This window comes from Nothoprocta perdicaria, unplaced genomic scaffold (assembly GCF_003342845.1).
Source record: "Nothoprocta perdicaria isolate Ctin4 unplaced genomic scaffold, notPer1 scaffold_93, whole genome shotgun sequence".
Taxonomy (NCBI): Eukaryota; Metazoa; Chordata; class Aves; order Tinamiformes; family Tinamidae; genus Nothoprocta; species Nothoprocta perdicaria.
In genome coordinates, this window is record NW_020456232.1 from 2,774,257 (window position 1) to 2,792,874 (window position 18,618).

Here is an 18,618-nt window from a genome sequence, read left to right on the forward strand (position 1 = left end):
TAAAGGAAAAGGCAATGGAGCTGTTATTTATCTGAAATCTCCACAAAAGGTATGCTAGCTTAATTTGAGCCAGGGGAGCTGCATGGAGATTGTGTTTAACCAGAAATGCTGGCAAAAATGTGCTTCAGTAGAGCCAGAACCACATGTGGCCATTCCACTTTAATTGTGCTTGTTTAAAAAGATGGGGCTCTAACATTTACCCTATCCATGCTTGCTGTCTCTTTATGAACTGACAGTAAAAACTCCCCAGGCTAAGAAGCAAACGCAAAAATAATTCAGCTGAGTCAAAGACAAAACCTGTGCTGGGTCTGCCCCACGCATTTTTTTGAAGCCATGAGATTTGACTTGCCTGCTGTTTTTTTTTTCCCTTGAGTTCCTCAGGCCAGTAACCCAGAGAGGGAGTGTTTTGATACCAAATGTGTCTCGGGGGTGAGGTCAAAGGCAGTGGCAGCAGTGCTACTGGTTGGAGGGCAGGCGGCTGTAATAGATGCTACAAAACCTAAAAGCATACTCAAACAAAAACAGAAGCATTAACCACCGACCCACAGCTCGGTGAAATTCAATCCCACCATTAGGCAAACATGAAAATGAGATCCCARAGGAAGGAGGGTTCAGATGTTCAAGGCCAAAGAAGTGGGGTGAGGAAGACTGCACAACTAGAGGGAAGATGCTGCAGACAGAGGAGGGCGGGAGGGAGGTGGCCAGTTCAGCAGTATGAGCGTTTCCTAACATAAATTTGAGCATGAACTTAGTCTGTATGTTTGTTCCACATTTCAACATTTTAGTGACATGCTGGATTTAATAAGATTTGATTTTCCAGGGATTGCTTCTCAYTGTCATGTGTCCAGATTTGTTTTAGCTTGGATATTTACATCAATGCTTAGATGTTCACGGGGAGGCTGAAATCTTACTGAAAGCTGAAAGAACTAAGCATTTGATCTGATTCAATGTAATCTTGTGTCAAAGGATGGCAAGTTTGCAGTACTGTAAATGAAACGGTTTCAGCGGGAATCAGGTGCCAAACTCTTGGGTACCCAAGAAAATTCCAGCCAGAAATCCTGAATGCTTGAGTACCTAGCTGTGGGTCTGTGTGCCATAAGGGCTGGTGTGTGTGTGCCTTGCATAGCAGGTGGGTTCCCCAGAGCACCCTTGTTTTGACGTCTTTGCTGAGTTGTTTTCAGCAGGAAGCTGGAAGTGGGGGTATTGGCAGGGCTGCACGCTGTCTCAGTTGTTGTTAAGCGCATTGCTTTTTTTCCCAGAACACACTCACAGCAGAAGACCGTTCTCCTGAAGCCAGCTTTACCCTGAACCCCGAGGACAGAAGAGAATACCCTGACCTCCAGGCTGCCCACCGGCCATTCCCTAAACAGAGGTTCAGGCAGGAAAGTGGGCATACGTCATTGCAAAGAGATGGACCCAGATCTTTCCTCTTGGATCTCCCAAACTTCCCTGACTTGTCAAAAGCAGATATCAATGGGCAGAATCCCAACATTCAGGTATATGTTCAAATTTAAGTTATCTTCTGATATTTGATGGGTTAGACAAATTATTTTACAGAACCAAGTGAACTTTCAGTCTGGCTTCCCTGCAGCACTGTCGTTGGGCACTTTCTATCAGTAACGTCAGGAGAGAATGTATATGCTTTTTGTCTAAGGGAATGTACTTACTTTTTTTTTTCCTGGAATTGCTCTTTCAATTTTATTGCTTGCCTAGGTTTAGGTATGGATATAGACTGCATAATGATAGAAAAACCATTTTTTGCTTTGGCCATTTTAGAATGTATTGTTTTCTTTTACTTTAGATGAGAATTATTTCCAATTCTCTGTTGTAAAATTTGTTTGTGAACAGATTCTCTTCTACTGTGCTAGTTTAAATTGCAACCATTCCCAAAGATTGTAATATGTCTTTAAGTTCCAGCTCAAAMTGTGGTCCTCTGTATGGAACTAAGACTTAAATGTTAATTCTGCAGCAGATGCCTGGAGTTTAAAAAAAATAAGTCATCTGTAAGAAACTTTGTTATATGTTATTCGTCAAACTGTTCTTCGGTTTGGAATGGCCTCATACAAGCCATTTATATCTTAAAACTTCAAGGATTAGAAAGGAGGAAAAAAATGAGTGATTTGTTTTTAATTCAGAGCCTTAAAGCARAATTGGCATTAATCAGCAGTCTTTTTTAACCAAAACAATAAATTGAAATGTTGTTCTGCCTAAGATGTGCTTAGGAAAACAATGCACTAATAGAAGTAGTTTTCTGGTTAATTAAATTCCTGGCTTGTCTTAGACCCCCCAACCCACAAAATACCATCTTTTTTGATACATCCAAGAAGTACATACATACATACATAAGATATAAAAGATGTATTTGTGACAGAGCAACATTATCAGGAAAGAACAGGCTGTCTCGGAGTTGACTTCATTACTTCATAGATGGCTTGCAGCATCCGAAAGTCTAACAGATCTGGATCAAGTGCTGGCCCAATGCTTGTTGGGCCGAGGTAGTAAACATGTCCAACATGTGGTCACTGTACGCGTCCCTCACGCTAGGAGAAGCCTTCCAGAACGCGTTGGGAAGGGAAGATAGGGAAGCTGCAGGGGCCACAAACTGTGRTGTAAGGTAAATAGCCTAATATCCTTGTTTGTGCACTATGTAAACCACAGAGGAGGACAGGAGGAAGCAAAAGCCTTCTCTGTTTGGTAAGAGCATGTAATGTTTAGACCTAGGAATAGATAAAAGAGTGGAGGATGGAAACATTCCCTTGACTTGCCTTTGCAGCAACTGCTGCGGCTATGACCTCTTCTTCCACCACCTGATGGTGGAAATGTGTGAGCCAGCTATGTCAGGGGCTTTGCTGGACTCCAAGAACTGGGAACCCAGATCTGCAAACTGGAAAACATTGGAYACATAGAGCTCTTGTGTGCAAGGATCAGCCCTTTCAGAAATAAAAGKCCACTTTATTAGTATATTAGTCTATATTTAGGCCRCTTAGGTGCATAAATACAGACCTTCTTTAGGCTCCTGGTTTTGACATTTCTGTAGTAGCTCAGGCCTTACCAAGAATTAGTGAGAGTTTATTTCTTTGTTAAGGGTTGTAAAAGGTGGTCTGTGCTTTTGGGAAAAACAGGATTACAGTGTTGTCATTAAGCAGTGCCTTATTTATTTGAATGGAAATAATGACACTTGTTTACTTCCAAATATCTCATCAGCAGTTTGGCAGGTGAAAGCAGAATCTGCTCATTCTTCCTTCTGGACAYGGCTTTGGGTTCTACAAGTTGCAATCCTGAGGGAGTTAGTTAAAAATCCAAATCTCAGGATATGACTTCATAGTCATATACACCAAATCTGTGGAGTTTTAACCAATTACGTGCATTGTAAAATATAACATTTTGAATGGGCTGAATAAGCAAGAGGATACAAACACATTTTCTGTTRGCATCTGCCCTTGGCGTGTCATTTCCCATCCCAGACAGCTTTACCACCAGCTCTGTAGGTGCTGTGTGCACTCAAGGGGTAATTTGGATAGCTTCTTGTTGGAAAAAAGATATCATCTGTGTAGAGGACAGCCACCTAGAAAGCCATTAGGTATATGGTTGGAAAGGGRATGAAGGCCTATATATTTTGTACACGGCAAAAAGGCCACAATTATCTCTCATAGACCCATAGCTTCTTTTTAATCCTACTAGTACAAACATGCATAGACCAATAAAAATTTTGGAATAAGGAAAATTATGCCTGGATATCTCTAAAATCTAGTAAACAGGCATAAAACTAAGCTTAAGAAATCAGCGCAAGAAGATAGTCCAGTGAGGCCTCTTTATGATCCTTCCTACACTGTTCTTCTGTGATGAGGTAATTGCTCTYCGATACTCTGGTTATGTGCTCTTTCAGGGAAGAAGTGGTGGACATCAGAACATAATATCAAGAATTCAGGAAAACTAGCACATGCCCCAAAGCCTCTACTGCATTTATCATGTGATAATTAAATGCCAATACAATGGATTGTCTTCTAAAAAACTCAGAAACAGCAATCAGAGCTCCCATAAACAAATGTCTCACATACACATCACATGTGAGACAGGGATGACGCTAGTCTTCATGTGCTATTCTAGCCTTGTAGAATATCGTGTTCTTTCAGGTTAGCACTGGTTTAGTTTTGGCTGTTTGACAGTAGCTGCAGCGACTCTTGATGAGCAAAGACCGGCTGTTTGCCTTCTCTGGAAGGTTTTTATTTTATTTTATTTTATTTTGTTTTGTTTTGTTTTGTTTTGTTTTGTTTTTGCCATGTCAACTATTGTTGCATGCCTTAAAGGTGATTATAGAAACTGATAACTGTATTTTCTCCCCATTGCCTTGTGGCTTTCCAGGCTTGAAGAAGGCATAGTCCTGTTCTGTATTGTCCCAGTGCTTTGCTGCTTCCCCAGCAGTGCTCTCCCTATACACTGTATAGCAGCGTGGCAAGCTCTGGAAAACCACCACCCAGGAAACATGCAGAACAACCTGGTAACCAGGCTATATCATCTGCTTTTAAGAAAAATTACCAAGAGCTTTCTAAATCAACTCCATCTCAGGTTGATCCATGCCTATTCTGCCCATCTCCATCCATGCAGCATGAAGCATTTAACTTACTTCATTGGATTTGTGTCTTAGAGGTCATCTATAGCATTACAAGAATCTGCTGGTTTCATTGTGTTGAAGAGCAACACCCTCCTGGTTTCATTTCTTAATATTAATGGGAGATAGCCATAGTGTGCAAAATTCAAATCTGGATTTGGGGTCATATTTTGAAGCTTGGGGTTCAGTAAGACCCATGAGAGAGCACTGCCCAGATTGGCAGCCTCTAACACAGATTTCAGGTTTGGATTCAGATTTCTCTCCCCTCACCCAGAACCCTTTGAAGGATCCTTCACCTTGTTTTCAACCCTGCATAAGCTTTAACAGTTTTTTGAGCCCACAAAGTCCTTGTGAGCTGTTATGACATAACCAGAAATAAATTGGTATCGCTCATTTTAATTGCAGTAATGTGATGTGAAACRAAGTATGTGATTTCCATACTATACAACGATTTCTGTTCTGATTTCTGTTCTGCTGTTACAGTTACCTTATTGCTGACTTGCACAGTTCTACCGTTACAGAACAGCAAGTTCTGCACTAAAGAATTGCATCAGTTACATGAAGGAAACAGGATAAAAATTTAGTGAAATCTGCTGCTTGCACACTATCACAAATGTAGATCTTCCTGCAACATAATCTTCCAGTTGCTTAGGGCAATGTTTACACCATTAAAGGGAATTCAGAAACATTGTCTCAGTAAGCAGGACAAAGWACACAGAACTTTTTGTACACTCCAACAAGCGAGCACAATATTTATCTTCAGTATATTTTTGGTCAGGAGAAAACTGTACGTTGGTTGCTTAAGACATCTGTACTTGATACATTTGTTACATTAGAAATTCACTGCAAATCTGTTGTTTTAATGTACCTATGCCAATTATTTTTAACAGTTCTTGGAGTTATTTATATCTCAGGTTGCCATAAAAGAAGTGGCTTCATTTTAGGTTTGAAGACTTCTGGAGATGATTGTGCATTTGTAGAAAAAGTATGCTACCACAGGCACTTTGGGAAACATGACAAAAAATAAACAGTTTAYAGTTCTGGTAGTCACTGCAAGAAGCAATCAGTGAAAATGAAACCTTTAAAACAGTCTCCATAATAACAATACAAGGCTAGGTCTATTTTATAATTTTTGAGAGGTTATATGGAACATGTTTTGTTATATGGCATAGGAAACCTTTCCAGTAAATGCCCCTTTTAAACAAATTTAGCTCTAGATCTGTTTCTTTTTGTTGTTGTTATGAACAATCCCAAACCATGTAGYCCTGGGCTAATGTTAAGGCTACCTGTGTGTGCTCTGAAGAATTCAGTGTAAGCCCATTTTTCAAAAGCATGACAAGGAAGATGGGGAAGCAATTGCTTGTCCAAAGAAGCCCCTTTCAGGACTTCTGTCTTAGCTCTTGGGTCATATCAGGGAAGGACTTCTAGGGTTAGTCACTCATCTCCTCCCTGCCTAAGGAAGATGCATTATAGATAAATGGGGTTGGGCAGATCTASAGCTAGGAATTCCTAAGTCAAAGTCTTCAATGCCATGGTGCAAGTGGCAATTCAGGCAGGCCTCAGATTCATGGATTTTTTTATTATTATTATTCATGTTTTAATGCCAAATGTTAAGCAAACAAAATTGCAATCAAGCTTAAAGCAGAGGAAGGACGTGTGTCAGACCAAAATGAAAGCTGTAAGCTCTAGGTAAAGTAGAACTTTTTGTTGCATGCAGGAAGGAKAAGTTCCTTACCCCTTGACTACCACAAGATAAATCCATGCACCAAAGCTACACCTTGGAGCAGCTTTCCCAGTCCTGCCTTTGCTGGCCTAGCTTTCATACTGCCTGAAACTCACTGGCAGGTTAGGTCCAGCCTAGAAGCTAGAAACTCTGTTTTAAAGGCCCTCATACTAAGCCTGTTCGATGGTAAACGTAGACAGAAGTGTGATATCTGATTGCACAGACATGTCTTGAAAGTCAGTTAGTGGAAATGCTCTTGGAGGCCCAAGGCTCTAAGCCTTTTGAGCCTGAAAGCTTGTGTGTGTTTCTTCTCTCTGTTTCCCCAGTGTAGCAGTTGGCCTCATCACAGTTTCTCTCACCCTGCAAACCCTCTTCTGCTTCAACTGACTTGGCATCCTGAAGAGGTCTGCTAAATTAAATCTCCATGGCTCTCCGAACTTGCGTGGCTAGGATAATGGGTGGTCATCCTGACTCACTATCATGCAGCTACAGAACGCCAAAAAAAATGGATTGATGATTAAGTGCTCCTCGCCTTCTTTTTCCAAGAGATTTTTTATTTAATTTCGCTTTGCTGACTCACTGCTTACAAAGTTCATATGGTCTTAAAAATACTACTAGAGTAAGTACTAGAGTCATACTCTATTTTTTGCGTGGGCAGTGCCAGAGCGCTGCAACTGGCCAGCAGTGCACTGTGTTGGCCACTCAGTAATATTATTTGCTCTTTCTTATTGTGAAAACTCTGTTTTGCTTGGATCAATGGGGTGATCTGGAATCCCTGAACTGCCTCTAATGCTTTCAAACTTATGAAATCCGTTTTAATTTGTGGTCTGTAGAAACTGACATTTAATAAAATAATGAGCCTGACTACACATTTAGTCTGGGAGTAGAATATTTCATGTGCAAAGACTTTATTAGGCTGACAGCTGTACTCTCTCTCTTAATCTTTCTCCCAGTGGAGTTTCCTAATGGCCTAAAAGTCATTTCATTTCAATGACCATGTCTGTGATCAAAGACAAAGYACAAAATAGATGTAAAATCTCTRTTCTCTAAAAAGGATGCATGTGCATTGCTTTACATTTCTGCTGTTTGTGCCTGGTGTTAGGACAGTGGCATCGCTGTGGTGTGGCATCATTAAGCTATTGCAGCAACTGTTTCTCTTCTTATGTAGCACTCATGGATAGCTGAAAAAACTAATTAGCACTTTTTACTACAGAGAAAAAGTGTGTGCTCTGATTTTACTAATGGCAGTTGCATAAAGCTAAATCTTCTATCCAAAATACAGATATATGTACCTTTGTAAAGGCATTTTAGTATAATTGTAGGTTGTTTTATATTTCCTGCTTTTACACACCCTGTTTTCAGTGATGTCTTGCCAGATGGCATTGCAAATCTATGAAGCATCAAGGAAAACCTCCCTACTTATTAAACACAGATATGTCTGATGGTGGCTTCAGTATTATGGTTGCTTAACCAATCCAGCCTAATCAGTAAACTTCAGTAGCCCAGAGCTTCAGAGCGTTTTGACTGCTCTGAGCCACAGTGCATCTGTGGTGACACGAAGCTTCCATGACTCATGGAGCCAAGGCTTCTGATGGCTAGTTCCTATTTCTACATAAATAGCCATCTATAGAAATGCACAATATTTATCTAAGAGTTTCRTAATTGCTTGTTATTTTGCACAGAAAGAGAGCAATCAAGTGTTGTCCTTGTGCAGAAATATATTCACGATTGCAAGTGAACTGGACAGAAAGCTTTGAATCCCAGCTCTGGGCTTCTGCAGAAATGCAACCTGATTGTGCTCTAGGTGTGCCTGCTTGAGCAGGAAGGTTGGACTAGATGATCTCTAGAGGTCCCTTCCAACCTTAACCATTCTGTGGTTCTGTGTGTGGTTGTTGCACTCTGTGTGGTTGTTGCACCCCACGGCACAGAAAGAAGACAATTCAGAAAGTTTAGMAGCAAGTGACTTACTGAGCACTGGTTAAAAGGGCCTACTGTCTCTTATCACCACAGATAGTGTGTTTGCACGTAGCAGGAATAACCCATGGTGGTATCATGACAGAACAGTGCTGCAGGGTGAGCCATGCTGGGATGGCTGAGCTGCCACTAGAGGGCAAGGCAGATGCAACCCAAGTTGGCCATGTGGAGACCTTGGCCTCTGTGTCTTTCCCCATACACTCATGGGCTTATGTAGCCCCATGTTGAGTGAGCCCAAGTGTTTGGAAGAGGCTCTGCCCTCTGCTGTGCTTCACACTTGCCTCAAATTCAGTCCCAGTGTATTTCAAGTAACAGATTTGGTGTTCTTTTTCCTGGTCATGTATGTTTGAGATTAAACATCTTTTCCCTATAAGGCASAAGATCCCGCTGCAAAGATTTTTATACACAGCATGAGTTATTATTTTGTGCAGGATTTTTCCTACCCTTTGTTCCAAGGTCTGATTCAGCAGAGGTAGCAGAAGGAATCACTCAGTCTCTGCATATCTCTGGGCTCAGTAATCCACATATGGTCTACAGCATGCTAACCCTACAGTATTACACAGCCCTTTTGCAAGTCATTTGTCTTTGCTGCATAGAAAGTTTCCCGCTGACTAGGAGCAGATCCTGAAGGACAACCTGGTCTATTTTGAATCCCACAGGTTACCATTGAAGTGGTTGATGGCCCCGACACGGAACCAGAAAAGGATCTGCAGAAAGAGAGCAGCAAGCCCAACTGGCCAGTCCCATCACCTGACTGGAGAAACTGGTGGCAGAGGTCCTCCACCTTGACACGCATGAGCAGTGGGGACCAGGACTACAAGTATGATGGCACTTCTGAAGACAGCAACTTCCTCAGTCCTCTCGGTGGGTGGGATAGTCATGCACCCAGTCACCGGACGTTCGAGTCCAAGGAGCAGCCAGAGTATGGTAAGTTTGCGTTCCTGGCCTCTTATGGGCATCTTGGGATTGTAAAACGAATTTGGGGGAAATGAGAGTGGTGAGGCATCGCTGGAAGCAGGCCAAACAAAACAGAGTTTTTAAACATGTGGCTTTTGTTCATCAGCTTTTAAATACAAAACTGTGCAGATGCACAAGCTGTACTGTGGTAGCTACATTCCACTAGCAAGTCTATAATCTTTGAAATCATACCAGTTATCCCATAAGAGAACTTTTTTTTTAGTCGTAAGTGTACTTTTAAAAAAAGAAAAAAAAAAAAAGAGCAAGAAACAAGGTTCCATTTTTATTTTTAGAGTAAGGATAAGTACAAATTTAGAATCATGCCATGGTTTGGGAACTAAAATAAAATTATTGGATAAATAAGCAAGATCTAAAACATGGTAGTATTTGATGGCTACACAAATAAGTTGAATTATGTGTGGGGAGTGGCATATGCAACAGGAACATTTTGTATTTGCGTGTGTAATTCTGTTCCAGATGGGTCATGGCGAAAACAATTGTTTTCAGCTTGTTGTATGACATAGCTGCAGAAACTAGAAACAGAAAGGAGCTACATCTATATATACATTTATTGCCTTTATACATTTATTCCAGTGGGCTGCAACTATCCACACAGGAATGGCTTAAGGGAGGTGAATTAGTGTGTGCACCACAGGGATCACAGGTAGCTCTCAACTTCTCAGCCTTAAGCTGTAAGTAAATACAGAAATTTTTCGTTAGAGCAGGGTTTCAAAGCCACAATATTTTTCCCCTGGCATTTGTATTACATTACCTCGATACCGCAGAGTGGCTGTCGTGTACGGTTTCGGTCTTACTTTTCCCTGTTTCGGTTAACTTTTAAGTCCTAGAGCCATTTCACAGAATCTTTTCATTGAACTGTGTATTTGAATGCATACATATGTATTAAATTTTGTGGCCAGAAGATTGAAGTCTATCCCTTCTTTTTGCACCTGCATTTATTTGTGGGCATGCTTTATTGCCAAGAATTCACATAATAGGTAGTTATTTATTTAGGTAAAATAAAATATATTTCACAAAAAAAAAAAAAAAAGTGGTAGAAAATATATGAAAATTACAAATATAAAAATAGGGAGAACAGCTGGAGAGCCAGCTGGACATCTAACCCTGCATGTTTTAAGAGGAGATATTGTGTGTTTTATGGCAGAATGTAAACACTAGGTAAGTAGGCCTGAAAATTACCCTGGTGCTCTCTGCCATGCACCAGAGCACCCTGGTTACTGCTCGATACTCCTGGCCTTCGTTGCCTGCCACTGGTGCTGGCCAGGAGGACGTAGCCGCAGGTCTCCTCCACACAGAGCTTTTCCACCACTTCCAGGCACCGAGTTATTGAAGGATTTCACAGGCATCTCCCTGCGCTTGCTGAGTCTCAGCACAGTCCCACCTTGGTCACAGCGGAGAGCTGAGCCTAGRGGGAGAAGCACCTCAGGTCTCTGCCTTGGGCATCTCACATCTAGCGAAGAGGAGGATATATAACCTTCCCCTACCCCAGCAGTAAATGTTTAATAGCATCCCACAGAGTTGTCACAGGCCATTACCTATGGCACAAATCAGGTTAGGTGAGCTGCTAGCCTGCTTAGGACACCCTCAGACAGCGTGGGCAAGAGGCCACATGCAGCATGGAGGGCCACGCAGACAGGGATACAGCCTGTGTCCTGTGTGCACATGTTCAGCCTGAGCTATAGTGCAGGGTTGACTCGAGTCACTAACCCCCGGGTTCRCTTTGCTGCTACTGCCCTCTTAACCCAAAAGAGCAAAGATTGCCCGCTGTGTCCATGCAGTCCGCTAAGCATCTGCTATCACTGGCAGGGAAATACATCAAGCCGGAGTTTCCACAGTGAGAGACAAAGCTCGCAGGGCCATTCTGGGGCAGCTGAAAGGYGGGAGGCCAGCAGGAATGCAGATAACCTGGCACTGTCCACCGGGATGGGGTGGCCTTCGCAAGGCAGCACGTGCAACGGCTGCCAAAGGAGCCTTCCCCTAAGACAGTCATACAGTGATGGTGACGTCGAGCCTCGGCAGCGAGAAAGTGGCATCGTCTGTGCTTGGCTGCCTACCACTAAAGTCACGTCTCCTTTTTAGAAGGCCCCAAGTAGAGGATCAGGGTTGATGAGATTAATAATTCACGTGAATCACCACCAGTTGCTTTTTGTTCCGGGTGCAAGCGGAGTATGCAGTTCCCTATATTCATCACCATATATATTCCTGTAGCATCTGCTTCCTGTTCCAGGGACTGAAGAACAAAACTACGGTGKGCATGCATGATCCATGAGCCTCCTACGGTCCAGCGTTCCTTGTGTCCCCCAAATTAACTGAATGAATTCTATTGTGCCATTGCTGTGTGTTTTGAAAAGGAGAAAAAGAAGACTTAATTTATCCTGTGCCTGATTAGTTTGTGGCCAGAATTCCCGTATACAGGGAAATTATGTGCATCGATGTGTACTGTTAGTTCATGACCCAGCTTYGCAGCTGAGGATTCTCAGCTGCCAAAAGGTCAAAAGAGAAAGGAAATATTTTTTCAAATAATGTTGCATGCATTTCCCTGAGGAGAGTCAAGTGCRAAAACCATTTAAACAGCAGGCTTAAGCCTGGCATTTGGCCCAAGCTTCAGGTACAGACATCTGGATCTCATTCCTGTTTTGCCTCCGTAATAAAAACCACCATGCAGTAGTTTGGGGCAGTAGGAGTTTTGTTCCTTCATTCCCTTCCCCATCTCTGTCTTTGCACAGATTACATGGATGGCGAGGGAGACTGGAGCCCGTGGTCGCTCTGCAGCGTCACCTGCGGGAGCGGCAGCCAGAAGCGGACGCGGTCCTGCGGCTACGCGTGCACGGCTACCGAGTCCCGCACCTGCGACCGGCCCAACTGCCCAGGTTTGCTCGCGGGACGGGGCAGAGGCCTCCCGCGCGCAGCCGAGGCCGCGGATCCTCCGTGCCGAGGCCCGGGTTTTGCTGCAGAGGGGCCTGACGCCTCTCCGGGGCTTCCCTTTTTTGAGAAGAACCTCAAAAGGCAGGTCCCTCTCTAGCAGTAATATGATGCTAGACGCAGYGTGCCATCCCATAGGACTAAAGAGCTGAATATAGGCTTTTTTTTATAAAGTTATGGCAGTCAGTTTTGCGCGCAGTGCGTTTGTGTCCCCAAGGGGGTAATCCATTCTCATGGATTAAATTCACATTAATTTTAGAATTTTGCAATAGCCACACTGTGAAAACAGCGAGCTCAGAGCCTGCAGAGCAGGGAATGTGCATGAGGCGTGTTGCAAACAAAGCTCCCCAGTTATATGGCTATAGGATTTTGTGCCTATATATGTAGATCTGCTTTAAACTCCGTGTGTTTTAATGCACATACAAATATGTAAATAAGGATACTTTAAATAGCTGCCTTGAGTTTTGCTCAAGAGATTTTGTTTTCTTTGTCTGAGAAAGTCAAAGAAGTCTGGTGTTAACTTTGAAATGCACTCTTTCTTTCAAAGTCTGTTGCTTGATACTTGGAAATTTATCAAACAGCAAGTTTGGTCCCTCAATATCTGTGCATAGTGGGAAGAAGGAAAGCAAGGTTTTCTCTTGAATACATTCAGAAAATACAGCAAAGAGAAGGAGAGAAGTTATTACCCCAACTCCCATCCATATACGTCATTGACATTTAAATATCAGTAATGGAGGTGACCCTACCATCATATATTTTTTGCTCAAAGCAGGCCTGAGCACTGGAGCCTACATCATAAAAGATTTAAAGCTACTATTGAAAACTTGTCTCCTGCTGTTCTTTAAATGCTGCCGAGTTTTTGGATTTAGGCAAGTTCGTAATACAGTGATGCGGTAGATCCGAAAATGCCCAAGCTGTTTGCAGCCCCCTTCCTTCCCAAGATCAGAGAGAAATAAAACGCACGCCGTGCTACGCATTTCACTGAGCTTGTGGGATCATTCAGAGAGGTAGAAATTCTCGCTGAAGGTCAGATCTTCTTTTTTTGGCAGGAAATGAAATGTCAGCAATGCCGGAGAGAGACTTAGGTACCTCAACAGGGGAAATGGGCAGAAGTTTCTCAGTCACAGATAGGTGCACGTATCCACCGCAAGGGAAATGACTGCTAGGCAGTTGAGGAATGAAGTATTCCTGTATGTTCTCATACATCTTAAAACCTGAATAAGGGGTTAAAACAAGAAGAAACTCTGTAGCCCCCAGTTATATTCCCCAGTATTTATTACCAGCTAGCATCAATCAGTGGCAACTTGAAAGAACAGATTATGTCATACAACAGACCCCCAACGATCAGCGAGCAAAATATATCCCGTCTTTGAGGCTGTGCTGACATTTTTAAAATGACAAGGGCAAAGCTCAGTAGAAGCTGAGCTTCTACTGTTTATAATTCCAGCGGTGAATTACTGCCTTGTAATGTCTTCTGGGGTATCTATTATTCTGCAACTACTGCTGAAGCTAAGGCAAAACCCTATGATAATTTTATTGGAAAGCTGCCTGAGGCTGTTTTGAAGCTTTGTAAGCCACTATTATGCTCCTTTTCAAGAGATCAGGAGAAAGTTCTTTGGAGAGGAGATGGAAGGCAAACAGACTTCATTAGTAACCATATAGTTATCACATATTAAAGAGTTTCTTTTTTCTCTTTAGAGGCCTTTAATTCAATGGAATAAAACAAAACAGTGTTCAAATGTTTCTTTGAAGAGATGCTCCTTTTAAAGCCTTACAGCACAAGCTGGGAAATTTTAGGCTGGAAAGTTGGCCAAACTGAAACACCAATGAAAGAACGTTTATTTCAGCAGGGTAAATTAATATATTGCATTATATTTTTAGTAGGAAAATACTGCCTCTGCTAACATGTGCCTTTCTTAGGGATTGAAGACACCTTCCGGACAGCTGCCACAGAAGTGAGCTTACTCGCAGGGAGTGAAGACTTCAATGCTACTAAACTCTTTGAAGTTGGTAAGCAGCCTAGTCCATCTTTCAGTAGGAGAGCAGATACTTCTTTAGATTTTTCTTTGCCTTTCACTCAGATTTTGAATTCATCATTAGAGTCTTAATAAAAATGATCATTTTATTACCTTGCTTAAGCCTGTAAGGTAGATCTCAGCTTTCTTCTGTTACAGTTTTTCCCCTCTTAGCTCTTAGTAAACCTCTGTGCCTCATTTTCTTTATAAAATAGTGATTTGCTCTCCTAGTGCAGAAAAGAGCTATAAGGCTGCACACAAATGGAGAGAAATATGCTCTCTCCAGACACATGGAGGAGAAGAAGGTGCTCAGGAGTAGCCAGCATGGATTCACCAAGGGGAAATCCTGCTTGACTAACCTGATCACCTTCTACGAAGGAATATCTAGCTGGATAGATGAGGGCAGAGCGGTRGATGTSRTCTATCTGGATTTGAGCAAGGCTTTTGACACTGTCCCTCACAGCATCCTCCTGGGCAAGCTCCAAAGGTGTGGGATAGATGTGTGGACAGGGAGGTGGATTAGGAATTGGCTCGATGGCAGGGTGCAGAGAGTGGTTGTCAATGGTGCGGAGTCCAGCTGGAGGCCTGTACTTAGTGGTGTCCCCCAGGGGTCAGTTCTYGGTCCGGTCCTGTTCAACTTATTCATTAACGACCTGGATGAAGGGCTGGAGTGCTCCCTCAGCAAGTTTGCCGACGATACCAAACTGGGTGGAGTAGCTGATAGCCCTGAGGGCTGTGCTGCCATCCAGAGGGACCTGGACAGACTGGAGGACTGGGCGGCGAGAAACCTCATGAGGTTCAACAGGGGCAAGTGCAGGGTCCTGCACTTGGGGAGGAATAAYCCTGGACACCAGTACAGATTAGGCGTGGACCTGCTGGAGAGCAGTCCCGCAGAGAGGGACCTGGGTGTCATGGTGGACGACAAGTTGACCATGAGGCAGCAGTGTGCCCTGGTGGCCAAGAAGGCCAATGGGATCCTGGGGTGCATTAAGAAGAGCGTGTCCAGCAGGTCGAGGGAGGTGATCGCCCCCCTCTACTCAGCCCTGGTGAGGCCACATCTGGAGTACTGCGTCCAGTTCTGGGCTCCCCAGTACAAGAGGGATGTGGAGCTGCTGGAGAGAGTCCAGCGCAGGGCTACCAGGATGATCAGRGGCCTGGAACATCTGCCATATGAGCAAAGGCTGASAGAGCTGGGCCTGTTCAGCCTGGAGAAGAGGAGGCTGAGGGGGGACCTGATCAGCGTGTATAAATACCTCAAGGGAGGCAGTGAGGAGGAGGGGGGCGGCCTCTTTTCAGTGGTGGGCAGGGATAGGACTAGAGGAAATGGCTTCAAACTGAAGCATCGCAAGTTCCACAGGAACTTAAGGAAGCATTTCTTCACTGTGAGGGTGACARAGCCCTGGAACAGGCTGCCCAGAGAGGTTGTGGAGTCTCCTTCTTTGGAGATCTTTAAAAGCCGCTTGGATGCAGCCCTGTGCCACGTGCTCTAGGTGACCCTGTGTGAGCAGGGGGGTTGGACTCGATGACCTCTGAGGTCCCTTCCAACCTTCGGCATTCTATGATTCTATGATTCTATGATTCTATGAAAATCAAACAGTTTAGCATATTGCTGAAATAGCCTTGAATGGAAGATACAATTAAAGCATTTTAGATACAACTGTCACATTAAAAACATACAATGATTTTCATGAACATGAGTAGCATTTATACGTACGTGTGTAAGGCTAACCAAAGCAATTTTGTAGGGCATGACTTGATGCTGATTTTCCACAGATCTATCTAAAACTCTGCCCAAGTGATATTATATTCTGATTTCATCCTCCAGGGAAACCCTAGTGTGGCAACTCTTAGATGCTGAACTACTAATTGGATAAATAATGTAATCCATCATGGTCATTCTTGGGTAGTAGAGCACAATAGTTGATGACAGCTGGGGCATGGTTTTTTCAAGAGCTAGAAAAGCAGGACACGAATCACTAAGCAAATATTTCGCAAGTATGTCTGCAGTAAAAGTTTTGGGACCAACTTTTGCCTTATTCCAGAGTCTTGTTCAACAGGTGTGGAACAAGCCCATAGCCTGACAGAGCTGCCTAAAACAGAGACATTTAGCTGGATTCTGTCAAGACTGTTGCCCATAATAACATGTCAGTATTAAACATGCTGCTAGTCTATAAATCTGTCCAGTCCAACCTATGAGTTATGGCTCTGGTGCCACTAAAGCCTACCAGTGTACAGGCACAGTGACATTATGTCACCTGTGCCCTTTCTGAATCTGAATCACTTGTGGTGGCATTTGTGAGATGCCATCGGCTAAGTCACCAATCTCCATGTTTGAACCATAGCTGCTTGAAATACCTCTGTGGTAGATGGAGACTACAAACTATAAATTAGTTAATAGAAAGACTGTATTAAGGCTTAATAATGCAATTTAGAAAATCCAGGCCTTTTTGACATCTTGGTGTTTGTTTCTAGTGTCACTAGGAACTTCACCTTTCAACACTGAGTTTACTGTCTTAACAAGGCTGTGTGAGCTAGGGATTTAAACAGGAGGCTGCCTTCAGACCACAGTAGCTTTAGGGAAAATGATTTGCCCATTTCTGCTGCTTGCAAACCCATCATGTTGCCTGTTGTGTCTCATTGGGATACCAGWAGATTTAACTAGAATTCACCAGGTACTAGGAATGCCAAAGCATCTTACTGGCATGGTACTGTAACACAATTCAGAGTGGCCTGGGGGCCAGTGAAGAGGCCTTTAAAAGGCAGACATGTTTGATTTCTTTATCTGACAAAACAGCACATTGCAGGCAGTGAGACAAGCCTTTACTGCCCTTTCGTTCTTAAGCAAAGTGCTGGTGCTGAACAGTTACAGGTTACTCATTTGTTATCACTGGGCATGCAAACTGGGATGCTGCATAATGTATCTTAAGTTTCCATTTCCTGCTTTTAAACAGATACTGATAGCTGTGAACGGTGGATGAGCTGCAAAAGTGAGTTCTTGAAGAAATACATGCACAAAGTGGTCAATGATCTTCCCAGCTGCCCATGTGCCTACCCCAGAGAAGTTGCCTACAGCACTGCTGAAATCCATGATCGGGTTAAGAGGAAAAACTTTCGCTGGAAAGATGCAAGTGGTCCAAAGGAGAAACTGGAGATCTAYAAGCCCACTGCACGATACTGCATCCGCTCCATGCTGTCTTTGGAAAGCACAACACTTGCGGCACAGCACTGCTGCTACGATGATAACATGCAGCTGATCACCAGGGGGAAAGGGGCAGGGACGCCCAACCTGATCAGCATCGAGTTCTCAGCAGAGCTCCATTACAAAGTGGACATTCTGCCATGGATTATATGCAAGGGGGACTGGAGCCGCTACAACGAAGCTCGGCCTCCCAACAACGGGCAGAAGTGTACAGAAAATCCTTCAGATGAAGACTACTACAAGCAATTTCAAGAAGCAAGGGAATACTGAGAAGATTTTCCTCCTCTTCAAACAAACAAAAAAAAAGGCATTCATTTTTGGGTGCTAAAGAACTAATGGCTGCTGCATTATCTCCTCGATAGGGGTTATCAGTTTCTTTCTAATGAATGTATATAGTTGTAATATAATACATAAATATTTTTCATAGTGTGTGTAATTTATATACACATATCTCTCTATTTCACACACACCTATTTTTACATACAGACATATCTAAAACTTGTCCTAGTAGGACTTTATACTGCAATAATATTTGTTTAATAATGTGCATTTCATTTTATTCCCCAACTATAGTGTAAGTGTGAGGTGCAGGGGGCGGCTCACATCAGCATCAGGCCCAAGGGCCCAGTTGAGGAGGGCACATATTTAAAAGCTATTATAAACAGTAGGACTGAAGAATGTATTCTTCCATATGGGAATGGTTTATGAGATTATTGCACCTACAGCATCAGTTTTCTCTATAATTGATTTCATGACTAGTCATACCTAAGAAAGGAAGCTGCTTTTTGGAAGGGTAGTGGTTAAAAGCATTTCTTTCTTGGAATTCTTCCCGTTATCCCAAGCTCAGGTGCTTGCTCCCTGTCTGGGCCAGGTCTACAGGGAGAGGGAGCTGTGGTTGCCTTTTCCTATGGAGCAGAAACAGCCTTGCAGTGATTCTGCACCAGCATCTCCCTGGAGACTTGTCAGACGAGGAGCTGCAGCGGGCAGGGGTTTGCTCTGACATGCTGGGCAACTACATGCAAGCTGAGCGTGCAGGTGACGTGAGGCCAGAAAAGGAAACCATGCCAAAGGAAAAAAAAAAAAAAAACAGTTATTTTACAGTTGTTAATATGAAGAGTGTTTAGAGCTTTTTCTTTCTTTCTTTCAAGAAACGAAAAAAGTTTATCTTGTTAAATATCAGGAAAAAGCCTAAAGTACA

General features: G+C 43.1%; 1 protein-coding gene across 1 annotated transcript in view; it reads left to right on the top strand.

Annotated features, from left to right (window-relative positions):
* The window catches only part of ISM1 (isthmin 1), a 38,393-nt gene extending 20,003 nt beyond the window's left edge, over nt 1-18,390 (top strand). Inside the window, 5 exon segments of the mRNA XM_026052898.1 lie at nt 1,185-1,496; nt 8,966-9,233; nt 12,011-12,154; nt 14,127-14,216; nt 17,173-18,390. Coding sequence (XP_025908683.1) covers nt 1,185-1,496; nt 8,966-9,233; nt 12,011-12,154; nt 14,127-14,216; nt 17,173-17,690 — 1,332 coding nt within the window. The 3' untranslated portion in view covers nt 17,691-18,390.
* Nucleotides 18,391-18,618: the final 228 nt, after the last annotated feature.